This window comes from Callorhinus ursinus, unplaced genomic scaffold (assembly GCF_003265705.2).
Source record: "Callorhinus ursinus isolate GAN/ISIS: 27379988/994484 unplaced genomic scaffold, GSC_fseal_2.0 scaffold20, whole genome shotgun sequence".
NCBI classification, from domain to species: domain Eukaryota; kingdom Metazoa; phylum Chordata; class Mammalia; order Carnivora; family Otariidae; genus Callorhinus; species Callorhinus ursinus.
Window position 1 is genome coordinate 16,253,744 of NW_027397082.1, and position 26,406 is coordinate 16,280,149.

Consider the following 26,406-nt stretch of genomic DNA (forward strand, 5'->3'; position numbering starts at 1 on the left):
AAAGATAAAAACAAAAACAGAACAATACAAAAAAAGCAGAATATGATCAGATATGATCAGGATAGTGCATAGATCAGTGCCACACACTAGATTTTGGGCGTATTTTGGTCTGTTAGAAAAAAGTGCCTCCTAAAATTTTAAAGGAAGAAAGACATATATGTACAAAATAAGGGTTGATACAATGAAGGGATAGAAGATGACTGTAAAGATGAAAATTATAATAGATTTTATAAAAGGAATTGATAAGTTGTTTGAAAAAAGAAAGAAGATTTAAAAAAAAAAAGAAAAAAAGGGAGAGAATGTGATCAGGCAGGAGACTAGAGCAAAGCCATACACTAGTGATTTAGGGTATATTTTGATCTGTTAAAAGAAACTGTATCTCAAAATTTTAAAGAGAGAACAACTTATATATATACGCCAAAAATAAGGGTAACTACTATGAAGGGATAAAATATGACTCTAAAAATGAAAAATAAAAAGTTTTTTTTAATAAAAGGGATTGATAAGATGTTGGCTGAAAAAGGGAAAACAAAAATTAAGAAAAAACAGTTAAAAAAATTAACTTTGATGAACTAATGAATCATGGGGAAAAAAAAGCCATGAATTCTATGTGCAGTAATCCCCTAGTGCTGGAGTTCTCCCGTTCTCCTTGATCGGTAAACTTGGTCTTGGCTTGCTGGCTGTTCGGGCTGATCTTCTGGGCGAGGGGCTTGTTGCTGTGGTTCCCAAATGTCTTTGCCGGAGGCGGAATTGCCCCGCTCTTGTCGGTCCGGGCTAAGCAAGCTGCTCGGGTTTGCTCTCAGGAGCTTTTGTTCCCTGAAAGTTCTCGGTACAGCTTTGGAGGACCAGGGCGAAAATGGTGGCCTCCCAATCTCCACCTGGAGGAGCTGAGAACTCGGGGCCCCGCTCCTCAGTGTGCCGCCAGAGAAAAGCAGTCACTCCTGTCTCCCGGATCTCCGGCCACACTCCGTGCTCACCCGGCCTGTGACCGAGCATTTCTATCTCTGGCACCCGACCCCGTGTGGAGTCTCCAAACCCAGCAGATCCCTGCGGAGCGCTCCCGCGCCACTCCTCCCGGGGGAGAAAGGGGAGTCTCCCCGGCTCCGCCGCTTATTGGGTCCCTGCTGGAGGAGAAGTGGCCCGACTGGGCCGTGGATCACAGTTTATGGCCACCCGGAGCTGAGAGCCCGCGCCTCGGCTCCGTCTCTGAAGCCGGCTTCCCCGCTCCGATACCTGGGAGCTCTGCCGCACCCCTGGTCTTTCTGTGACCCTGAGGGTCCTGAGACCACACTGTCCCGGGAGGATTCCACCCCCCGCTTAGCCATTGCAGCGACGTCCCTCCGCGGAGCCAACTTCTAAAAGGTCCGATTTTGTGCTCCGCGGCTCTATCACTTGCCAGAAGCGGCCGACGGAGGCCCCCTCCCCCGCCGTCTATCCTCCCGAATATCGCCTCGGATTCACTTCTCCGCACGTCCTACCTTCCAGTAAGTGGTCGCTTCTCTGTTCAGAGAGTTGGTAGCTACTCTCCTCTTTGATCTCCTGTTGAGTTCGTAGGTGTTCAGAATGGTTTGATCCCTATTCAGCTGAATTCCTGAGACCAGACGAAATCTAGGTCTCCCACTCCTCCGCCATCTTGCTCCGCCCCCCTCTACAATTTACTCTTAAGTGGTTCAGAAAAAAACATAGATAAATGAATAAAGCAAATATAATAAAATGATAAAAATTGGATAATCTGAGTGAATGATATCAATGAATTCTTTGAATTATTCTTGCAACTTTTCTGTAAGTCTAAAAATAAGTCAGAAGTGGGTTGCCTGGTTGGCTCAGATGGTTAAGCATCTGCCTTTAGCTCAGGTCATGATTCCAGGACCTGGGATCGAGTCCCGTGTCCGGTTCCCTGCTCAGCCGGGGAGTCTGCTTCTCCCTCTCCCTCTGTTTCTCCCTCTGCTTGTGCTCTTTCTCTCTCTCTCTCTCAAATGAGTAAATAAAATCTTTTAAAAAAATAAAAATAAAAATAAGTCAGAATAAAAAATTGTTTGGGGCACCTGGGTGACTCAGTTGATTAAGCATCTGGCTTCAGCTCAGGTCATGATCCCAGGGTCCTGGGATCGAGTCCTGCATCAGGATCCCCACTCAGTGGGGAGCCTTCTTCTCCCTTTGCCCCTCCCCCTGTCTCATGCACTCTCTCTCTCAAAAAGAAATAAATAAAATCTTTAAAAAAATTGTTCGGATAACCCTCTAAGGTAATCCACAAGCAATTTATCTACCAAAACAAACTTGCCCACTTTTTAAAGGAAGACAACAAACTCTAGACACTCAATGGTGTAATACTCACATTATCTAGCATCTAATAAAAAATTACCAGACATGCAAAAATGCAGGAAAATATGACCCAAACCAGGAGAAAATTTAGTCAATAGAAATAATCACAAATTACAGAGATGATATATTAGTAGACAAGAATTTCAAAACAGCTATGATAAATATGCTCATGGATGTAAAGGAAGCATGAACATAAAGAAGAGAGAGAGGAAAGATATAAAAATAACCAAATGAAACTTCTAAAGCTGAAAAATATAATATCTAAAATAAGAAATGTATTAAATGTGGTTTAACCACAGAGTATGCACTGCCCAAGGAAGTATTAGTGAAACTTTAATGCATTGCAAAAGAAACTCTCCAAAGTGAATAACAAAACAAAAAAGGAGGAAAAATAGAGAATTTAATGCCTACTCAATACTATCAAACTGTCTAACATAAAAATAATAGTAATCCCAGAAAGAGTGTGCACAAAAAAAAATCTGAGAAATAATGGCCAAATTTTTTCTAAATTTTAAAAACTATAACCTATAGTCCCAAGAGTCTCAATAACCCCCAAGCAGGATAAACATAAAGAAAACCACACCAAAGCATATCATAATCAAATCCTAAAAATCAAGTATAAAGACAAATTTTGTAAAGCAAAAGACATATTACATTCAGGGGAACAAAGATAAGAATATTTGCAGTCTAATACATACCAGAAAACAATATAACAACAAGCAAAGGGAGAAGTTGGCAAAAGGATACAAACTTTCAGTTATAAGGTGAATAAGGTCTAAGAATCTAATGTATAACATAGTGACTGTAATTGATGACACTGCATTGTATAATTGAAATTTACTAAGAGTAGAACTTAAATGTTGTCATCCCCTCCAAAAAAAAAAAAAGGTAAATATATGAGGTGATGGATGTATCAATTAACTCAGTGGGGGGAATCCCTTTACAACGTATACATGTCAAATAATCATGTTGTATACTTTAAATATCTTACAATTTTATTTGTCAATTATGCCTCAGTAAAGCTGAAAACTCAATACAAAGCAAACAGGAAAAGAGAAACAATAAACAGATGGGACTACAAAACAAATAGTAAGATCGTGGACCTAAACAATACTAATAATTGCATTAAATGTAATGGGTCTAATTCCTCCAATTAAAAGGGCAAGATTGTCACACTGAACTTGAAAAAAAGCAATATTCCACTATATTCTATCTATAATGAGCATATTTTAATATTAGGATATCAATACCTTAAAAGTAAAAGGATATGGGGGCACCTGGGTGGCACACTCAGTTGAGCGTCTGACTCTTGCTTTCTGCTCAGGTCACGATCTCAGTGTTGTGAGATCAAGCCCCACATCAGGCTCTGCACTCAGTGTGGAGTCTGCTTGAGATTCTCTCTCCCTCTAGCTCTGCCCTTCCTGCTTGTGCTCTCTAAAGTAAATAAATAAATCTTAAAAAAATAAAAGGATATAAAAAATATAATACAAAAACACTACAAATAATAAAGCTGGAGCGACTATATTAATATTATACAAGGTAGACTTCTAGACAAGCAATATTATCAGAAATAGAGATATTTCATAATAAAAAGGTCAATTTATCAAAAAGACATAATCCTAAATATGTATGTACTATTAAAGCTTCAAAATCCACACAGCAAAAACTAACAGTGAGAGGATAAACAAAGCCACAACCATATTTGGAGATTTGACACTCCACTCTCAGTAATCAATAAAACAAGTACGAAAATCAGTAAAAATTTAGAGTAGCAACAAGTTTACCTAATTGACATTTATACAACACTCCACCCAACAGAAGCAAAATACATATCCTTTTGAGGTGCACATAGAACAAGAAACAAGATAATCCATATTCTGGCCTATAAATTTGAAATGATTCAGAGTATTCAGGGAATGATGAAATAGGTGAGGGAATGGTGAAATAGGTCATGGGGATTAAGGAGTGCACTTGTCATGAGGAGCACTGGGTGATGTATGGAATTGTTGAATCACTATATTGTATACCTGAAATTAATATAACACTGTATGTTAACTATACAGAAATTAAAATAAAATAGTAAAATGAAATAAACAAAGTATACAGAACATGTTCTTTGATGACTACAGAATTAAATTAAAAATCAGTAACAAAAGCTATCTGGAAAAGTACCTAAATGTTTGCAAATTTAAAAACATGATTCTAAACACCTCATGAGTAAAACAAATAGTCATAAAAGAAGGTAGAAACTAATTAAACTGAATAATAATGAAAACATAACATTAAAATATATTATTTATAAATTATTTATAAATAAATTAAAATATTTATATTAAAAATATAAATGTTATTTTATATATAACATATATAGAATAAAATATATTTTATATAAGATAATATCTATAACATATAAAATGAATATATATGTTAACACAACATATTAAAATAGCCAAACTGTCAAAAGAGCCGAGATACCCTTCAACAGATGAATGGATAAAGAAGATGTGGTCCATATATACAACGGAATATGACTCAGCCATCAGAAAGGATGAATACCCAACTTTTACATCAACATGGATGGGACTGGAGATTATACCAAGTGAAGTAAGTCAAGCAGAGAAAGTCAATTATCACATGGTTTCACTTATTTGTGGAACATAAGGAACAGCATGGAGGACACTAGGAGAAGGAAGGGAAAAATGAAGGGGGGGAATCGGAGGAAGAGATGCACCATGAGAGACTGTGGACTCTGAGAAACAAACAAGGTTTTAGAGGGGAGGGGGTGGGGGGATGGGTTAGCTCGGTGGTGGGTATTAAAGAGGGCACGTACTGCATGGAGCATTGGGTGTTAGACACAAACAATGAATCATGGATCACTGCATCAAAAACTAATGATGTAATGTGTGGTGACTAATATAACATAATTAAATTAAATTAAATTAAAATATTAAAATTAAAATTTAATTAAAATTAAAATTGGATGCATTTAAAGCAGAGTTTAGAGGAAAATGTATAGCTTTAAAGGCTATTTTTTTAAAGGAAAGGGCTAAAATCAATTACAGTAAGAAGCCATAAGAACAAGAGAAAATTAAATCCAAAGTAAGTGGAAGAAAATACTAAGTATTAGAGCAGAAGTTAATGAAATAGAAAACTGACATTAGAGAATAATTAAAGAAATAAAGAGCTGGTTCTTTAGAAATATTAATAAAATTTTGTTGATAAACTCCTAGCTAGACTCTCATAAAGAAAAAAGGAGAGGGGCGCCTGGGTGGCTCAGTCAGTTAGGCGTCTGCCTTCGGCTCAGGTCATGGTCCCAGGGTCCTGGGACTGAGTCCCACATCGGACTCCTTGCTCAGTGGGGAGCCTGCATCCCCCTCTGCCTGCCTCTCTCTCTCTATCTGATAGATAGGTAGGTAAATAGATAGATAGATAAACATAAAATAAGAAAAAAGGAGAGAAGATTCAAATTACCAATATCCAGAATGAAATAGGAAGCATTTGTTCAGATCTTACCAATGTTTGGGGTAGTATAAGAATATTTTGAACAATTTTATGCCAATAAACTCAACAACTTATATGAAATATATGAATTCCTTCAAAGACACAAATTATAAAAAGTGACACAAGATAAAACAGAAAAACTGAATAGCCTTATATCTATTTAAAAACCTTTACACAAGAAAAATTATAATTTCAGATGGCTTTACTGGCAAATTATATTAAATATTTATGGAAGAAATAATATCAATTCTACAATTCTATCTATTTCAGGAAATAGAGAAGGAGCATTTCCCAATACAGCTTATGAGGTCAGCAAAATCTTAACACCGAAACCATAGAAAGATACCACAAGAAAACTATAGACAAATAAACCTCATAAATATAGTTGTAAAAATCCTTAACAAAATATTAGTAAGTCTAATTCAACAACATATAAATACATTAAAATGACAATATGACAAAGTAGGGTTTACCCCCAAAAAAAGGCAAAATTGGTTTAACATTTGAAAATCAAAGTGATATACCATGTTAACAAAATACAAGAGAAAAAAACATGATTATCTCAGTACATGCAAAAAAAAGAGCATTGATGAAATTCAATATACATGTATGATTAAAATATCTTAGCAAACAAGAAATAAAAGGGGACTTCCTCAACCCAATAAAAGGCATCTATGAAAATCCTACAGCTAACATCATACTTCATGATGAAGGGTTCCCCTGACATCAAGAACAAGGCAGAAATGTTGCTTTCACCACTTCAATTTAAGATTGTACTAAAATTCCTGACCAGTATAAGTATAGTAATTGTGAATAAAAAGAAGAAAAAAAGAGAAACTATCTTTATTTGTAGAAAACATGATTATGTTCATAGAAAATTTTACATAATCCCCAAAAGCTATAAAACTAATTAATTTAGCAACGGCCTAGAATACAAAATAATATACAAAAAAAGTTGCATTTCTACATACTAATAACAAATGGAAAGTAAAAATGTAAATACCATTTATAGTAACATCAGAAAATGCAAAATATTTAGACAAATTTAATAAAATATGTGCAATATCTGTACACTGAAAACTACAAGAAGTTGCTGAGGGAAATTTAAAACTATCTAAATAAATGAGAACATGTACCATATTCGTGGATTGAAAGCCTCAATATTGTTAAGATGACACTATTCCCCAAATCCATCCATAGATTCAATGCAATCCCAACCAAATTCCCAGCAAACTTTGTTGTAGAAATCGACAAGCTGATTCTAAGCTGTATATAGATATGCAAGGGACTTAGAATAACAAAAATAATTCTAAAGAAGAAAAAAATTGAAGATCTTACACCATCTAATTTTAAGAGTTACCATAAAGCTATTGTTAATCAAGAGAGATAGATATGGAACTACAAAACAGAACAGAGAGTTCATAAATAGAACTAGTCAAATGGTCAACTGATTTTCTACAAGTGTTCCAAGGCAATGCAATGGGAAAATGATAGTCTTTTCAGCAAATGGTGCTGAACAACTGGATATCCGTATGGAACAAAAATGAACCTCTACTCTCACCTCACACCATATATAAAATTAACTCTAAATGGATCATAAATACAAACATAGAGGCTAAAACTTCTAAAGAAAAACACAGATTAAAAAAATCATTACTGTCTTGGAATAGGCACAAATTACTTAGAACAAGGAAAGTATAAACCACATGAGAAAATAAAAATAAATTGGACCTTATTAAAAATTTAAACGTCTGTTCTTCAAAATACACTGTTAAGAAAATGGAAAGGCATTTGCAATCCATCTATCTGACAAAGGTTTTGTATCCAGAATATACAAAAAACTACAATCTAATATGATAAAAAAAATAGGCAAAAGATTTGAAGACACTACACATATGAATGACCAAAAGCACATGAAAAAATGCTTGACATTATTATCAGGAGATATCAATTTAAATATGAGATATCACTATATATCCAAAAGAATGACTTAAAAAATACTGACAATACTGAATATTGACAAGGATTGGAGTAATTGCAGTTGATGCACCTTGTTCATAGGAATGTAAAATGGTCCAATCAGTTGGGAAAACAGTCCAGCAGTTTATCAGGTTAAATGTACACTTACCTTTTGATCCAGCAGGTTCATTCCTCAGCATTTACCCAAGAGAAATGAAATATTTGTTCACATAAAGACTGGTACATAAATGTTCATAGCAGCTTGATTCATGATAACTAAACAACTTGATTCATGAAACAATCTGAATTCCCAACAACAGGTAAATCAATAGACATACTGTATTATGTCGATGTAATGGAATATTACTCAGCAATAAAAATGAAAAAATTACTGATATACACTACAACATAGGTGAATCTCAAAAACATACTACATGAAAAAAGCCAGGCACTAAAGAGTATATAGCATATGATTCCACTTATATGAAATTCTAAGAAAGACATAACTAACATAGAATGATGAAAAACAGATCCATTGTTGCTTCGGCAGGATGGGGGCTGTGAATATTGACTGCCAAGGGACATAAGGGCATTCTTGGAAGATGATGATTATAGTTATTTGGGTATAAGCTTTTGTCAAAACCTACTAAACTTTACACTTAAAATATGTGCTTTGGTTATATGTAAATTGTATCTCAATTTTATCTTTGATTTTTAAAAACAAAATATATTTATATATACTTATTTTAAAAGTCCAAGAAGATACACTCAAGATAATAAAACAGTTGTATTTCAAAGGTCATATTCAAAACATTTAACAATTGGGAATTATAAGCACCAATTGGTCAGAACAAATGGTGGGCATGAACAATTGGAACAACCAACCCATGTGAATGAGAGGAGTGTTGGCCCCAGGAAACACCATTTATCAATAGATGGTGGGATTGTTGGTGCCCTTTTCTTCTTTTTGCTCATTCATATCTTCTAACATTCTATCCACATTTTCAATCAGGTACTTCAAAATAAAGGGGGAAAAATCTATCTTTAATTATAAAAAAGAAAAATGGTACCCTGTTGATATCACATTTCATACTGTTATAAAATTCTAATGGGTCTCAAAATCCTAATGGAACTTTTAAATAATAGATATGAGAAATGGTGTACTAAAAAAGCATTGAATTAGGAGTTAAAAATGGATAATGTCATAAAAATATTTCCCATCCACTAAAAAGAAAATAGTGAGATATATTTTTAAACTATTTTACCATTTTAATATTTTAAAATGCCCTCCCTTTGCTCCTATTCCAACTAGATCTCCACATAATTGGTTATGTTTACTAAGAGACCTAGCATTTTTCCTCAAATGGTCCAGGCTCTGAAATGCCACATTGCTCAAAATTCATTATATAGCATTTTCCAATGGGTATCTTGGCCTAGGTCAAACTTCAGAATCTGAGAAAGCCAGGAGATCAAATGATAATTATCAACCCTGGATAAATTTTTATAGCAAAATGACAGCCCATGACCAGAGACTTGCTACTGCCTCCTCTTAGCATAACTACCTCTGTCTCTATGGCTTTATCACAGCAACAAACCTTTGCTCTGGGCAATTTCTTTAGAGATAAGCACAATAAAAACCTGTCTATGAGAGCAGTTGCTGAGAAGCTATGATCAGCAAATAATGACCAGGGACTCCCTTTTATCATGTCTCTCTCCATCCACAGAGAAACCATACCAGCTTCCTCATCAGGCCAGTGGAGGAGTCAATGGCTGGTTTAGCAACAGGACTTCTTTCTGAAACTCTGAAAACCCCAGGGTAAAATGATGCTACTGAACAATTTCCTAATGTTGCTTTACGATGGAGCTCAAATTTGTGATTTTAAAAGCACCTCAGCCCACTGTGAGTTCACAGTTACCTTTCATGATTTGCAAATCTCAGTGTTTTTAACAACTCACTTTTGTACTGTGGCTATGGTGGTAACACCTGCACCTAATAGTTATTGCTTCTAATACCCTGGGCTGTCAGGGTGTACAGCAAATGAGAAGCAGTGGCAATATCTTCAACCTTTCCAAGTCTTAATTTACTCCTCCTACATTTGAACATAAGCATACTGAGCCATCCTGAGCTGCCCTGTCATCTACCGGAGCCCGTGCCGTCTTGGCTCATGGGACCTCTGTCATCCACAGAGGCTGACTGCCCTGCTCCATCCCATGGAGGAAAAACAAGAAGATGGCAGGTAGACACCACCAGGGTCTTTCCCTCTGGAAGCTCTGATTTCTGAAGGTGAAAAATCTGTCCTCAGAGTACAAAAAACATATATATAGAATTTTTCGTGAGGTACCCGATGTGGCATTTCTGCAAGATATTCAACCTTAAACCACACTACAAAATCCAATTTCATCCCAACATTGTAGGGTCATAAACATTGTTTATTCTCTAATTTCAAAACACAAGTTATCTCTGTGTAATAATAATAATGGCAGGTATTTGTTAAACAGTCACTATGTGCCTGATACTATTCTAACCTTACCTCTGCATTAATTCATTTAATCCTCAAAACAACTCATTGTTACAATATGCCAGAACTCGAACCCCGCATCTGCCTCCGAAGTCTTTATCATACTGAGATAGATCAAGAATCATAGACACCTTTTTCCCTAGAGAAGTGAACCTCTCATGAAGCCGTCCAAGGACTCAGAAAGAAGTTGGCTACAGATACACCACAAAATGTCCCTGAATGGACCGGAAAACCTCCAAAGTTGTACATGTGTAATAACTTTGCCTTGCTTTACCTTACCTGCAAAAGTCATTTGTCTGAAAAAATACGGCCCTGAGGTCAGATATCACCAGGGATTTTCAAAAATGGAAATGGTCCCACTGTGATTCTTTAGCTTTAAGGGGCTCTTGGCAAATTCTCTAGGGTACATACCTATCCTCCACCCTCTTATACGGTACACAAAGAGTTGATGACCACACCTCACCACAGGGTCACCAGCTACAGTGCAGGGTGATTTCCATCTGTCCCTTTCCTCCTGGGACCATGCAGGAAAAGCAACAGAGGATGGTACTGCCTAACCCACTGCCCCCAGCCTTTAGCGTTTTCACTGCTGACAGTCAGCAAATGCCATTTCTGTCTCCCGGCTGCCCCTAGGCTGCCAGACCCTGCTTTGCCCGCAGGCAGAAGGACCCCTGCAGAGCAGTCCTTGACCAACGCCAGCCAGCATGGGGCTTATAAATACTCCAGCTCCCTTGCCCCTGACAGGGACAACTCTGAGCTGTGATTACATTGTCTCCAGAGCCCCCTGCAAAATGTAGCCAAAGTCTCCCACCATGGAACTTGACTTAAAATTGCATACTAGCTTGATTGCCTTCCCTTCTCTGACCTACTTCCCCACTATTAGTGGGTTTCCTGGGATCATTTCATAATAAATCACTTCACGGTCATCATTGTCTTGGATTTGCTTCTGGGGGTGAACTGAGAAAGACAGCAGAACATGCAGATGATCCCTCTAAAATCCCACCTCTCTGTATAATCTCAACAAGCATCTTGGGGTCATTAAGCCTTCTGCTCCTTGCAGTGGGAACCTTGGTCCCATAGGACAAATGGAATGATCCACTTATATTGTCCTTATCCTTGAGCTGCTTACTCCTCTATAATTTAAAAAATTGCAGAGGTCAAGTTCTTGTGAGAGATGACCAAAGTGTCCTCACATAATATTCCTGAATGAACTCACTTAATGAGGAAACTTTGAACTGAAGTCCACATAACTGTGGCTTCAACAGAAAGATAATACAATGGATTCAATGACTCTAAATGTTGGCCTAAAGCCTGCAAGCCACACAGATCCTTGTCCTACATAACTCTGTTCTCCAAGTGGGAGGTCTAAGAAATACAAGGCCATTGTCAGAGAACACCAGCCCACATCCCTCATTTTAAAGTCTTGGTTCCACTGAATCAGATCCTTATGTTAGACATTTCTCAAAGGACTTTTAAACTTTAATTACATACTCTACCAAAGCAAAGATCAAAATCTCTACAAAGGTCCTTTTTTATTTTTTATGATGAAGTATTTATTAGTTTGTCACTTTGGAATAGATTTTCATACCCCAGGCCTGAAAAGAAATTCCACATAGAAATCATTCTCAAAACACGTTTTAAATACTTGAGAGTTTGTCTTTTTTTTTTCTCACCTCATTCAATGACTTGTTAATGAGGAATGATTTAAAAAGATTCTTATTAATAAGAAACACACTGCATTTCAAAAATATTTTTAAATGTAAAACCTATACACTGATGTTTGTAATAGAGAAATTCAGATCCAAAATTTCATCTCTACAGAGTGTCTAGATATGTGGTGTATTTCAAATCAATCAATGTGGTAGTAACAAAAGATTTGCTTTATGCAATGTGTCAGCCTAACTGAATGATATAACTACAGTTTGTTAATATCCATGAGGACCAAGTAGAATGTCATCATTCTTATATGTACATGACGATGATAGTTTTGTATTTCTTTTCATCCTAGAATTTGAGCACTGATTTCTCTAAATATTTAGGATCCAAGGGATTTGAAAGAGATTCCTCCAAAATGTTTCAAAGTGAATTTCATGAGCTGTTCAAATGCACCCAGCCAGGAGCTTCAGGTTAGGACTTCACTTTGGATGGCCTGTTGAGGGGAAATCCACCCCCAGTAAAACGAGGGCCAGTTGGCTTGGCTGTTGAGAATGTGTTATCCATGGGTACTCTGTCCTTATTTCTGTAAGACAGGAGGTGAAAGTTAACTTCCTTAACATCTTTTTCCTCTTCTAAGTGTGGTGTTCTCTAAGTTCCTAGGGTGAGTTAGCCACTGAACACTGCTTTGATTAAAGCTTCCAGTTTTAGACAAGGTGGTTGTTTTTAACTCAATCACTATAGACTTGAGACTTCCAACTTGTAATCACCTTCCTGTTTTATAAAACATTTGTTTAGTTCCAAAGATCAGTCAGAAGAATCTTTCTCTTGGCTTAGTTATAATGACTAATTCACCATTTACCAACTTTTATATTCCAAAGTTGCAGTGGAAACTTATAAATATTTACCACACACACAAGATATCTTCATCAAACTTGGATATTTGTAAAATACAAATTTTCCAGACAGGCAGCAGTTATTATTAGAAATAGTTTAAGATACAAGAAAATCTGAGAAAGATAAATAAGATAGCACCTTTGGCAATAGATAAAGGAAAATCTACAACATATCTCCTTTAAATACACACACATATACACACATATTCACACACACACAAACACACATTTGCACACATCACATTCAGGTCTCGGGCAGAGGTAGCTTAAATTTACACAAATTCCCTATTGTGTATTTAGGGGTCTTACAGAAAACATCTTTGGAATCCCTTTTTAAAAATAAAAATTAAGCTAACAACTAAGACCAAACCCAATTAGACTTGACAACTAGAAGTGATTTACCTTAAGGGAAAGAATTCCACCTTTGGGGAAAGAATCTGGCTAGTTCTGCAAACTCGAGACCAGCCTGGGGGTCCGGGGCAGGAGAGTCAGAGGCAGGTGGGTGAGGGTGCAGGTCAGGATGGAAACATGATGAAAAGGGTGTTTTACAAAAGTGAAAGAAGGCATAAAGGCAAAAATGGCATGAGCTGCTATTTTATAAAGAGCAAGTTTAGGGAAAACATCCATAGAGATTATTCTAAATAATTCCATTTGGAAAGAACCTGTGGAGGATTGACTAATCAATCCAGCAGTCTCTTAGCAGGATTGATTTCATTATTATTTAAAAAAAAAATCATCCTCCGTAAGTAGGACAAAAGCTTTAGCCTTGAGTGGATCCAATAAAGAGGATTCTTTCTAGTACTTGGCAACCTGCATACCTGATGGCTGGTGGATGCAGGCAGCCCCCTCCCCCATCCCTCTCTTGCCTTCAGTAACGTAACTTTCCCTCTCTGAAGGAACTTCAGCTTACCGCTGCTGGCTTGGTCTGAGGTGACTGATGGGAATGATGTCTCCTTTACACTGCCTTTGTAATATATTCGTAGACCATCACACTGGCCCCCTTCAGCCTCCTCCCTTCCAGTCCACATCCTCTCCGCACCCTGTTCTTGCCTCAGCATACTTTCCTTCAGCACCTGAATCCTTTTGCTCTTCTCCCGTAAACCCCTCTCTCTGTCTACCTCCAGTGTATGGATCCCCACCAAAATGGAACCGCCAATGACACACTAACCAGGTCAGAGTGGCTACAAGTAATGACCATTTTAGGGCAAGAAGAGGACAGGTAAAAGCAAGGATTCTAGAGCCGTGCTATCCGATAGAACTTTCTGCGATGATGGCAAAGCTCTCTATCTAGAGCCTAATGCTGTGTCCTCTACCTCCATGTGGCTATTAAGCAGTTGAAATGCGACTAGTGCACCTAAGGAACTGCATTCTTTTTTTTTTTTTTTTTTAAAGATTTTATTTATTTATTAGAAAGCGAGCGAGAGAGAAACAGCATGAGAGGGGAGAGAGTCAGAGGGAGAAGCAGGCTTCCCGCTGAGCTGGGAGCCCGATGTGGGACTCGATCCCAGGACCCCGGGATCATGACCTGAGCCGAAGGCAGTCGCTTAACCAACTGAGCCACCCAGGCGCCCCCTAAGGAACTGCATTCTTAATTTGATTTAGCTGTAATTCATTTTAATTTAAAAATCCACAAGTGGCCTATGGCTGGGGGCATTGCAGTTTTAGTGGATGTGCCACTGGGAGGGGCTGAGCCCACAGAGGGGCATTCCTGTTGGTTCCACACGCTCTCTGTGTCCAGAAAACTGTGTGGAGGGTGTCCGGGAAGGGGAATCAATAAGGTCAACAGGCCAAACTCCAGGGCCAAGGTGGGGAGTTAGTCAGCTCTAGAAAGTTAACTAACTGCTTAGCTAAGCTGGCTGTTTGTAACTGTGTAAACTAGACTGCTGGTCTCCAAAACGGGTTGCATTTACTCTACAAGATGAGTAAGATGACCCACTGGGAGGTGCAAAGAAGGTATTTAAGATTCTATTCATATTTTGTCTTTCAAAAATAAAAAAAAATCTCAGTTTACTAATTACTGACAAAGTGACAATAGTATTTTGCACACAATTTAGAGAAATTAAAATATATTAGAAGTAGAAAACTATTCTAAAAAATTTCATTTTAAAACTCAAAACAAATATATATTTAATATGCATGTATATATATGGGGGGCTACAAGCTCAAAAGTGTTTTACTGATAAGATAATGTAATCAAAATGCTTGAAGGCCACTGAACTGGACACATGCCTCACATTGGAACCAGCCATCAGCACAACCCTGGTGTTCCTAAAAGAAAACCACCGTGTTTCCACCCAACATGCACTAATTCACAATATTAATATCAGTGGTTCTCCAGCTTCCATGAACATGGAAATCCCCTGAGGAGTGACTGACCTGCAAATTTATCCAGAGCCTGCAGAATCCAAACATCTGGAAATGGGGCCTGGAAACCTGCATGTTCACCAAATCCCACCAGTGTATCTGAATCAGATAGTTGCCAGACCCAGACATCAAGACAGACCCACCGAAATTAGCTCTAATTTTTAGCAGGATTTTATTCTACCAAGAAGCTGGCATCTGAATGTGGAATGAGGGAATATTCTGATTTACAAGAAGGGCAAATTTTTCCTGGCAAATCCATTTGCATCGAGTTACTTTAAATAGTAGTTTGTCACTGACAAATCACAGGCAGATGCCCCTCCTTCACCAGGTCCCTGCAGTGCCCACATGGATGAAATACCCAACTTGACTTAAACCCACGATGTGAGCCACTACAGAATTAACTAGATAAGTTGGGTAATGCCACACAGCCAAGCCAAGGTTCAAACCCACTGATTCCCTTGGGCCCACTCTCTCACCCTAACCTTAAGCAAATGATGATAACCAAGTGAAGAGACATTTGTCAGTCCACATGTAGGTATCCTGAAACCCCAAATGTCAACCTGAGAGGGCATCATCCTCTCCTCAGAGAAGAAAAGCTCACGTCACACCCCCAGCGGATACTGAAGGCAGTTACTAGACATAAAGATGGTTCAGAGACCGATTATCTAAAACATGGGTAAAAAATGATCTGTGGGGGCACCTGGGTGGCTTAGTTGGTTGAGTGTCTGCCTTCGGCTTGGGTCATGATCCTGGGGACCTGGGATCGAGTCCCATGTCGGGCTCCCTGCTCTGCGGGGAGCCTGTTTCTCCTTCTGCCTCTGCCCCCCTCCCTGTCTCTCATGAATAAATGAATTTAAAAAATCTTTTAAAAAAATGATCTGTGAGCTACTCATCATTACAGTGGCACACCTACATTCTTGGAAAGAACAGCTTTACCAAGCCTCCACCCCTTAGCAAAATTACCTGTGTTTGTAAACGTGGATGTGCTTTTTGTTTGTACAAGCCTGATCGTGAACCTCATTTGCAAACATTGTTATGGCATGACTATCTCCAAACCATGAGAACAGTGTTGGAGGGGGGCGTGCGGATCACACTGTTTCCTCTGCTCCATGTGAGGTCCACCAATGAGCAGATATTAATGGATCCCTGTTCGGGTCCTAAGGAGAGGCCTTAGTATCAGATGAGACACGCATATTGCTCTGACACAAACCAGTGGGGACCTGTAGAATGTCATTTGTTCACCCTGTGCCTTAGTTTACCCCCCATGGATTCCATGACTCTGTGACTGTCTGCCAATTATTTTCTTATCAGCAGGTAATAGGCACAACACAATTAGAAGAACATTTGACTAATTCTTACTTCTGAATGTATTCTTTACGTTTCTGAGCTAGGTATTTCTTCTTTAAGTTCATCAGTTCGTTGGTAAGTTTCTCGATCTCATATTTATATTCTTGGCTCTGTGATTCATACATATTCAACTCTGAAGACAAAACCTAACGGGACAAATAAAGCAGCATTAGCAGAAGAGACTCAGTGAGACAATATCCTTTCCTGAGATTTTTTCCTAATCTGCTGCCATTTACCTCAGTGAGGCAAGTGATATAAAACCATGCCCAAGTTTAACAGCTAATCCACTCACTTCTGCCAGTTCTCAAGGTCTGCATCTAGGTAAAAATCTGACTGAGGTCTGCAGACTCCTAATCCAAAAATGACAAAAAGAACTCTCAGGCCACATTCAAGCAGGCTCACATATGAATGGTGTAAAGTCTTTCAGGTATACTGTGAGCAGAGACAGAAAAACTCCCAGACATACAGTATCAAACTGCATTTAAAGTCTTTTTAAAGAGCATTCAAGGAAGTCATCACTAGGGAGAGTGATTCATTTGATGATTATGGTAAAATTTATTCTGGAATCATCCTGCCACCACCACCACTAAGTAGGCATCAAATTTATGTGTTTTCCTAGGTTGCTGTTCTGTTAAATGTCTGTCACCTCTTTATGATGCTCTTTGGGACTCTGCACAGGTTCTTTCTTTCTCCCAGCACCACAGTACTTACCTCTGAGAAGCAGGGAGCTGATACGTGCACGGGAGAGTCTAAAGCATGTGTGATAAGAACCCTGATTATCTGCCTCTTCCACTCTGGTGTCCCATAGATGCTACTGGTCTCAGCTGAGCAGGAAGAGTGGGAATTTACTCATCTAAACAGGATGTGTAAAGCATGCCCAAGCTAGGAGTACACCCCACAGAAACCAGAGGGAAGGAAGGAAAGCTACCATTCTAAGGGGCATGCAACAGATGGATTTGTTTTTCCTCTTGCTCACTATTTTAAAAATTTGCACAAAAGGGGGATCGTTGTCTTCTGAGTATTCATCTGCCTCTGAACGCTTTCTCTTAATCGCTATGAAAATGATTCTGACTACGCTATCATGAGCTAAAGAATAGGACTTTCATGTTGGGACTTTCAGGTTCAGGTCTATTAATAGTCAAACAATTAGGAACAAAGGCTCTGTTTCCAAACAATGAATATAGCATTTCCTAAAAGAGCCCAGATAATGAGGACAAACTGGCAGACTGGCTGAGGACCACCACCTCTGAACCTCTTCCACCAGGGGTCACATTTCATCAGAGCAAAATTCTGGATTTCCTGAGTTAAAGGGTTAAAATACCAAAAAGCTCCTGTGAGCCATATAATGCAATCTAGCGCTGATGTGGCTATTTGACAGTAATGTGAAGACAGACATGTGCTTTTCTCATCTATACCCACTCCTGAGAAAATGAGCTTTTATTCTGCTTGGCATATACAATTGTTTAAAAGGATGAAAATAATCAAAAGATTATGCCTCATGCAAAATTTGAAATACATCTCAGGATACTCATATGAAATAAATACTGTGAGTGATAAGTTGAAAATTAATGTTCTAACTACACTTCTGTTTCATCTGCCTCTTTTAAAGTAGAAGGATGTGATTTTACAATGTCCTATTTGTGAAAGGATTGGAACTAGACGAGGAGCATGGCATCTATATTACCCCAGGCAGAAAGGCAACGATTATTACCCCCATTGCGCAGGTAAGTGCCAGAATTCAGCCGGCGTGTGCTACATTCTGTGCATGCATATGTGTAAGACTTCCCTGACATGCCAAGAATATCTAAGTACTTGCTGAGGAGGTAAAGCTCCAGATACAATGGGAACACACACTTTTTGAGAAAACTTTTAAAAGGCACATGTAACAATAAAACATTCCATCTCCCCAGCTGAGGTTCTGAAGTCACTTAGGAGGGAATTTATGCTAACAGAATTCTAAAGTGATTTTACTTTCCTTTCATAACAACTGATTTGAGAGATGGTCACGAAGGCAGGCCCTGGGGGCTGGAGACCAACCTGTGCTTTCTGCACATTTATTGCAGGTAGAAGGAAATAGCAAAAACCTGCTTGGGCACAGTGGTCTGCTTCTGGGGATGACGGTGTTAAAATGTTTCCTCTGTTCTTTCCCACCATCCAAGTCCTCTCATTCATCTTGAGATCATCCCTATACACGCCACCCCCCAAATTTCCATTCTGGTGCCATCATTCTCTCTCCAACTCTTTCTTTACTTGCTCACCTCCCTCTTTCAGGAAGCAGAGAATCGTGGGGTCTATTAGTTTAGCTGCAGGGGGGTAGCTCTGAGATGCGTCCTGTTCCTCCTGGGACTGGAATTCTCAAAAAGCCAACCTCTGTGGCATGTGGCATTGGGAGACCGGCTCCTTGTACCGAGACAGTGGACTTGTCCGGGTCCCTAGCGTGGGGCCAGGAAAAGGCAGAGGCTCCCACTTACTTTCAGCTGCTTGGTCTTCTCCCGCAGCGTGTGGCGGTAGATCTGTAGCTGCTCTGCAGCCTCAGGACCAGGCTGCCGGGCCAGGATGTGCTTTAGTTCCACATACAGTTTCTCCTTTTCCTGGTGGTGAGCAAAACCACAAGGGAGATGAACAGCCCCTTCAAGACAGGGAAAGTGCCTTTACCAGCAAGGTCGGGAGAACTTGGGACCATCCTAAGATACTTCGGAGTGCCACACTGATCACATTCACCATAGATTCTATCAAGAGTGCGTCCAGGGACGCCTGGGTGGCTCAGTCGTTGAGCGTCTGCCTTCGGCTCAGGTCATGGTCCCAGGGTCCTGGGATGGAGCCCCATCTGTTTCCTGCTCGGCAGGAAGCCTGCTTCTCCCTCTCCCACCCCCCTGCTTGTGTTCCTGCTCTTGCTATCTATCTATCAAATAAATAAATAAAATCTTAAAAAAAAAAAAAAGAGTGCGTCCAAACAATCCCAGTCAAGGGCTTAGGATGGGCCCAGCATTTGGATACAAATAATACGACATCTGAGGAAGGAAAAGTCTCTCTCTACCTAAACTTATGATCACACAACTGAGAGACAAGGGCAGTGATGGAAGATTTGGACAAATGTGGCCAGTAAAAGTAGGGAGTGGGGGAGTTTTCGCAAAAATGTCATTTGGATTGTTGTTAAAGAATGAGTAGGAGTTTTTCCCCAAGCAGAGAGAGAAAGGAAAGGTTTTTAGGCCAAGGTTCAGAGTCAGGACACGGGAGAAGTGAGTCTAGTTCAGTAGGTGCCCTGGGCCAAAGGAGCGAGTAGTGGAGAGAAAAGGCTGGGCTCATAGGTAGGTTCCAGGCTTTGTGGTTTGGGAGGAAAGGATGAGCTGTGCTTGGGTTTGTCTTCAGAGGAATAGCTCCAGCAGGAAGGCAGAGAACAGAGTGAGGAGACTGCTCAGGAGACCAGGATAAGCAGAAGATGAAAACAGATGGGCCTAAGATAGAATGGAAAGAAGGTAGATATGTGAAGACATTCCTGAGAAAGAATCAGTGGGATTTGGGGAAAGATCAGACAAGTGAGGAAGGAAGGAGCAGGACCAAGAAGACTCCAAGGCTTATAATATGGACACCTTGGGGGCTGGCAGGTGATGGTAATGGAGGCAGGGAGGCTAGGAAAGAAGGGGTGTGGGGAAGGGGGAAGGAACTGTTCCTACATTCTCTTCTGATTATCAGGGGGTCTGGATATGTTGAGCTTGAGGTGTTGTGGGATATTGAGAAGAAGAGTTGAAAATGGGTTCAAACAAAAGTTCGAACAAAAGAGCAAGTTGGAACTGGAGGTGCATCATGGCTAGAGCCATGAGAATGGCTCCATCAACTAGGGATGGCGTTTGGGGTGGGCCAGAACAACGAGACCTTTGGGAGAGCCAGCCTATCAGGGGTAGGCAAAGAAGAAAGATCCAGAGAAAAGGGAAAGCAACTGAATGTCCCCCAACCAGGAAATGGCAGTGTTTACAAAGAGAGGCATTATTTGAGTGGTCAGTGATATCCGATGGGCTAAGAAAAGAAACAGAAGGGGAATTGAAAATGGCCTTGGGGAAGGCCTATTAGGATGACACCACTGACCATAGAGAGTTTACAATAACATTGGGGGAGCAAAACTCACAGAGGCTGGAGAACAAATCAGAAGTAGGAAGTAAAGAAAGTGAGTCTTTTAAGAAACATGACATGGGGGGGCGGAGCAAGATGGCGGAGGAGTAGGAGTCCTGGATTTCGTCTGGTCTCAGGATTTCAGCTGAATAGGTATCAAACCATTCTGAACACCTACAAACTCAACAGGAGATCGAAGATAAGAATAACAACACTCTGAACAGAAAAGCGACCACTTTCTGGAAGGTAGGACGTGCGGAGAAGTGAATCCGAGGCGATATTCGGGAGGAGAGACGGCGGGGAAGGGGGCCTCCGCCACTTCTGGCAAGTGATAGAGCCGCAAAGCACAAAATCGGAACTTTTAGAAATCGGCTCCACGGAGGGACGTTGCTGCAGTGGCTAAGCGGGGGGTGGAACCCTCGCGGGACAGTGTGGGCCCCTCGAGGGACAGGACCCTCGGGGTCACAGAAAGACCAGGGGTGCCTGAGTGCGGCAGAGCTCCCAGGTATCGGAGCGGGGAAGCCGGCTGCAGAGACAGAGCTGAGGCGCGGGCTTTCAGCTCGGGGTTGCCATAAACTGTGATCCGTGGCCCAGTCGGGCCACTGCTCCTCCAGCAGGGACCCAACAAGCGGCAGAGCCGGGGAGACTCCCCTTCCTCCCCGGGGAGGAGCAGCGCGGGAGTGCACCGCAGGGATCTGCTGGGTTTGGAGACTCCACACGGGGTCGGGTGCCAGAGATAGAAACGCTCGGTCACAGGCCGGGTGAGCACGGAGTGCGGCCAGAGACCGGGGACACGGGAGTGACTGCTTTTCTCTGGGAGAGCACTGAGGAGCAGGGCCCCGAGTTCTCAGCTCCTCCGGGTTGAGATTGGGAGGCCACCATTTTCACCCTGGTCCTCCAAAGCTGCACCAAGAGCTTGCAGGGAACAAAAGCTCCTGAGAGCAAACCGGAGCTGCTACCTTAGCCCGGACTCACAAGGGCGGGGCAATTCCGCCACCGGGAAAGACATTTGGAAACCACGGCAACAGGCTACTCCCCCAGAAGATCAGCACAAACAGCCAGCAAGCCAAGAGCAAGTTCACCGATCAAGGAGAACGGGAGAACTCCAGCGCTAGGGGAATACAGCACATAGAATTCATGGCTTTTTTACCATAATTCATTAGTTTTTCAAAGTTAACTTTTTTAACTGTTTTCTCTTATATTGCTTTTTCCCTTTTTCAACCAACATCTTATCAATCCCTTTTTTAAAAAAAACCATTTTTTATTTTTCATTTTTAGAGTCATATTTTATCCCTTCATAGTAGTTACCCTTATTTTTGGCATATATATATAAGTTGTTCTCTCTATAAAATTTTGAGATACACTTTCTTCTAACAGATCAAAATATACCCTAAATCACTGGTGTATGGCTTTGTTCTAGTCTCCTGCCTGATCACATTCGCTCCCTTTTTTTTCTTTTTTTTTCTTTTTCTTGTTCAATCTTCTTCTTTCTATTTAAAAACAACTTCTTATCAATTCCTTTTATAAAATCTTTTATAATTTGCATCTTTACAGTCATCTGCCATCCTTTAATTGTATCAACCCTTACTTTGTACATATATAAGTTGTTCTTCCTTTAAAATTTTAGCAGGCAATTTCTTCTAACAGACCAAAATATGCCCAAAAGCTAGTGTGTGGCACTGATCTCTATGCATTAGCCTGATCATATTTGACCATATTCTGTTTTTTTGTTTTGTTTTGTTCTGTTTTTGTTTGTTGTTATCTTTTTCTTTTTCCTTTTTTTTTTTTCTCTTCTTTCTTTCCCTTTCTCGTCCCCTGGTTTCAGGTCTTTTCTGATTTGTATAGAGTATATTTGCTGGAGACGTTGTTAACCTGTTAGCATTCTGTTCTCTCATTCATCTGTTCTCCTCTGGACAAAATGACAAGACGAAAAAAATCACCTCAGCAAAAAGAACAAGAGGTAGTACCATCTGCCAGGGACCTACTCAATACGGACATTAGTACGATGTCAGACCTAGAGTTCAGAATCATGACTTTAAAGATACTAGCTGGGCTTGAAAAAAGTGTGGAAGTTATTAGAGAAACCCTTTCTGGAGAAATAAAAGAACTAAAATCTAACCAAGTCGAAATCAAAAAGGCTATTAATGAGGTGCAATAAAAAATGGGGGCACTAACTGCTAGGATAAATGAGGCAGAAGAGAGAATCAGCGATATAGAAGACCAAATGATGGAAAATAGAGAGGCTGAGAAAAAGAGAAATAAACAACTACAGGATCACGAGGGCAGAATTTGAGAGATAAGTGATACAATAAGACAAAACAACAGTAGAATAATTGGGATCCCAGAAGAAGAAGAAAGAGAGAGAGGGGCAGAAGGTATATTGGAGCAAATTATAGCAGAGAACTTCCCTAATGTGGAGAAGGAAACAGGAATCAAAATCCAGGAGGCACAGAGAACCCCTCTCAAAATCAATAAAAATAGGTCAACACCCCAACATCTAAAAGTAAAACTTACGAGTCTCAGAGACAAAGAGAAAATCCTGAAAGCCGCTCGGGAGAAGAGATGTGTAACCTACAATGGGAGAAACATTAGATGGACAACAGACCTATCCACAGAGACCTGGCAGGCCAGAAAGGACTGGCATGATATCTTCAGAGCACTAAACGAGAAAAATATGCAGCCAAGAATACTATATCCAGCTAGACTGTCATTGAAAACAGAAGGAGAAATAAAAATCTTCCAGGACAAACAAAAACTAAAGGAATTTGCAAACACGAAACCAGCCCTACAAGAAATATTGAAAGGGGTCCTCTAAGCAAAAAGAGAGCCTAAAAGCAGCATAGATCAGAAAGGAACACAGACAATATACAGTCACAGTCACCTTACAGGCAATACAATGGCACTAAATTCATACCTTTCAATAGTTACCCTGAATGTAAATGGGCTCAATGCCCAATCAAAAGACACAGGCTATCAGATTGGATTAAAAAACAAGACCCATCGATATGCTGTCTGCAGGAGACTCATTTTAGACCCAAAGACACCCCCAGAGTGAAAGTGAGGGGTTGGAATACCATTTACCATGCTCGTGGACACCAAAAGAAAGCTGGGGTGGCAATCCTTATATCAGACAAATTAGATTTTAAAACAAAGACTGTAATAAGAGATGAGGAAGGACACTGTATCCTACTTAAAGGGTCTATCCAACAAGAAGATCTAACAATTGTAAATATCTATGCCTCTAACATGGGAGCAGCCAATTATATAAGGCAATTAATAACAAAAGCGAAGAAACACATTGACAACAATACAATAATAGTGGGGGACTTTAACACCCCCCTGACTGAAATGGACAGATCATCTAAGCAAAAGATCAACAAGGAAATAAAGACTTTAAATGACACACTGGACCAAATGGACTTCACAGACATATTCAGAACATTCCATCCCAAAGCAACGGAATACACATTCTTCTCTAGTGCCCATGGAACATTCTCCAGAATTGATCACATCCTAGGTCACAAATCAGGTCTCAATCGGTACCAAAAGATTGGGATCATTCCCTGCATATTTTCAGACCACAATGCTTTGAAACTAGAACTCAACCACAAGAGGAAAAGTCGGAAAGAACTCAAATACATGGAGGCTAAAGAGCATCCTACTAAAGAATGAATGGGTCAACCAGGAAATTAAAGAAGAATTAAAAAAATGCATGGAAACCAACGAAAATGAAAACAAAACTGTTCAAAATCTTTGGGATACAGCAAAGGCAGTCCTGAGAGGAAAGTATATAGCAATACAAGCCTTTCTCAAGAAACAAGAAAGGTCTCAAATACACAACCTAACCCTACACCTAGAGGAGCTAGAGAAAAAACAGCAAATAAAGCCTAAACCCAGCAGGAGAAGAGAAATAATAAAGATCAGAGCAGAAATCAATGAAATAGAAACCAAAAGAACAGTAGAACAGATCAACGAAACTAGGAGCTGGTTCCTTGAAAGAATTAACAAGATTGATAAACTCCTGGCCAGACTTATCAAAAAGAAAAGAGAAAGGACCCAAATCAACAAAATCATGAATGAAAGAGGAGAGATCACAACCAACACCAAAGACATACAAACAATTCTAAGAACATATTATGAGCAACTCTAGGCCAGCAAATTAGATAACCTGGAAGAAATGGGTGCATTCCTAGAGATGTATCAACTACCAAAATTGAACCAGGAAGAAATAGAAAAACCTGAACAGACCTATAACCAATAAGGAAATTGAAGCAGTCATCAAAAATCTCCCAACAGACAAAAGCCCAGGGCCAGATGGCTTCCCAGGGGAATTCTATCAGACATTTAAAGAAGAATTAATACCTATTCTCCTGAAACTGTTCCAAAAACGTGATACAATACATTAAGAAAAGAAAGAACAAGAATCATATGATCCTCTCAATAGATGCAGAAAAAGCATTTGACAAAGTACAGCATCCTTTCTTGATCAAAACTCTTCAGAGTATAGGGATAGAGGGTACATACCTCAATATCATAAAAGCCATCTATGAAAAACCTACAGCGAATATCATTCTCAATGGGGAAAAGCTGAGAGCTTTTCCCCTAAGCTCAGGATTGCGGCAGGGATGTCCACTCTCACCACTGCTATTCAACATAGTATTAGAAGTCCTAGCCACAGCAATCAGACAACAAAAAGAAATCAAAGGCATCCAAATAGGCAAAGAGGAAGTCATACTCTCACTCTTTGCAGATGATATGATACTGTATGTGGAAAACCCAAAAGACTCCACCCCAAAACTGCTAGAACTCCTACAGGAATTCAGTAAAGTAGCAGGATATAAAATCAATGCACAGAAATCAGTGGCATTCCTATACACCAACAACAAGACAGAAGAGAGACAAATCAAGGAGTCGATCCCATTTACAATTGCACCCAAAACCATAAGATACCAAGGATTAAATTTAACCAAAGAGGCAAAGGATCTGTACTCAGAAAACTATAAAATACTCTTGAAAGAAATTGAAGAAGACACAAAGAAATGGAAAAACATTCCATGCTCATGGATTGGAAGAACCAACACTGTGATGATGTCAATGGTACCTAGAGCCATCTACACATTCAATGCAATCCCCATCAAAATACCATCCACCTTTTTCAAAGAAATGGAACAAATAATCCTAAAGTTTATATGGAACCAGAAGAGACCCCGAATAGCCAGAGTAATATTGAAAAAGAAAAGCAAAGCTGGCGGCATCACAACTCCGGACTTCCAGCTCTAGTACAAAGCTGTCATCCTCAAGACAGTATGGTACTGGCACAAAAACAGACACATAGATCAATGGAACAGAATCAAGAGCCCAGAAATGGACCCTCAACTCTATGCTCAACTCATCTTTGACAAAGCAGGAAAGAATGTCCAATGGAAAAAGGACAGTCTCTTCAACAAATGGTGTTGGGAAAATTGGAGAGTCACATGCAGAAGAATGAAACTGGACCATTTCCTGACACCACACACAAAAATAGACTCCAAATGGTTGAAAGGCCTAAACGTGAGACAGGAGTCCATCAAAATCCTAAAGGAGAACATAGGCAGCAACCTCTTCGACCTCAGCCGCAGCAACTTCTTCCTAGAAACATCGCCAAAGGCAAGGGAAGCCAGGGCAAAAATGAACTATTGGGATTTCATCAAGATAAAAAGCTTTTGCACAGCAAAAGAAACAGTCCACAAAACCAAAAG

General features: G+C 39.8%; 1 protein-coding gene across 2 annotated transcripts in view; it reads right to left on the minus strand.

Moving 5' to 3' along the window:
• Positions 1-9,843: 9,843 nt before the first annotated feature.
• CFAP58 (cilia and flagella associated protein 58) overlaps positions 9,844-26,406 on the minus strand; it is a 110,631-nt gene continuing 94,068 nt past the window's right edge. Inside the window, exons 16-18 of one of the 2 annotated variants that reach the window (XM_073904230.1) lie at positions 19,033-19,152; positions 16,574-16,707; positions 9,844-12,540 (exon numbers count right to left, since the gene is read on the minus strand). In XM_073904230.1, coding sequence (XP_073760331.1) covers positions 12,429-12,540; positions 16,574-16,707; positions 19,033-19,152 — 366 coding nt within the window. In that variant the 3' untranslated portion in view covers positions 9,844-12,428. Of the gene's footprint in view, positions 12,541-16,573; positions 16,708-19,032; positions 19,191-26,406 lie in introns of those variants that run through there. The other variant, XR_012381669.1, reaches the window with a different exon arrangement.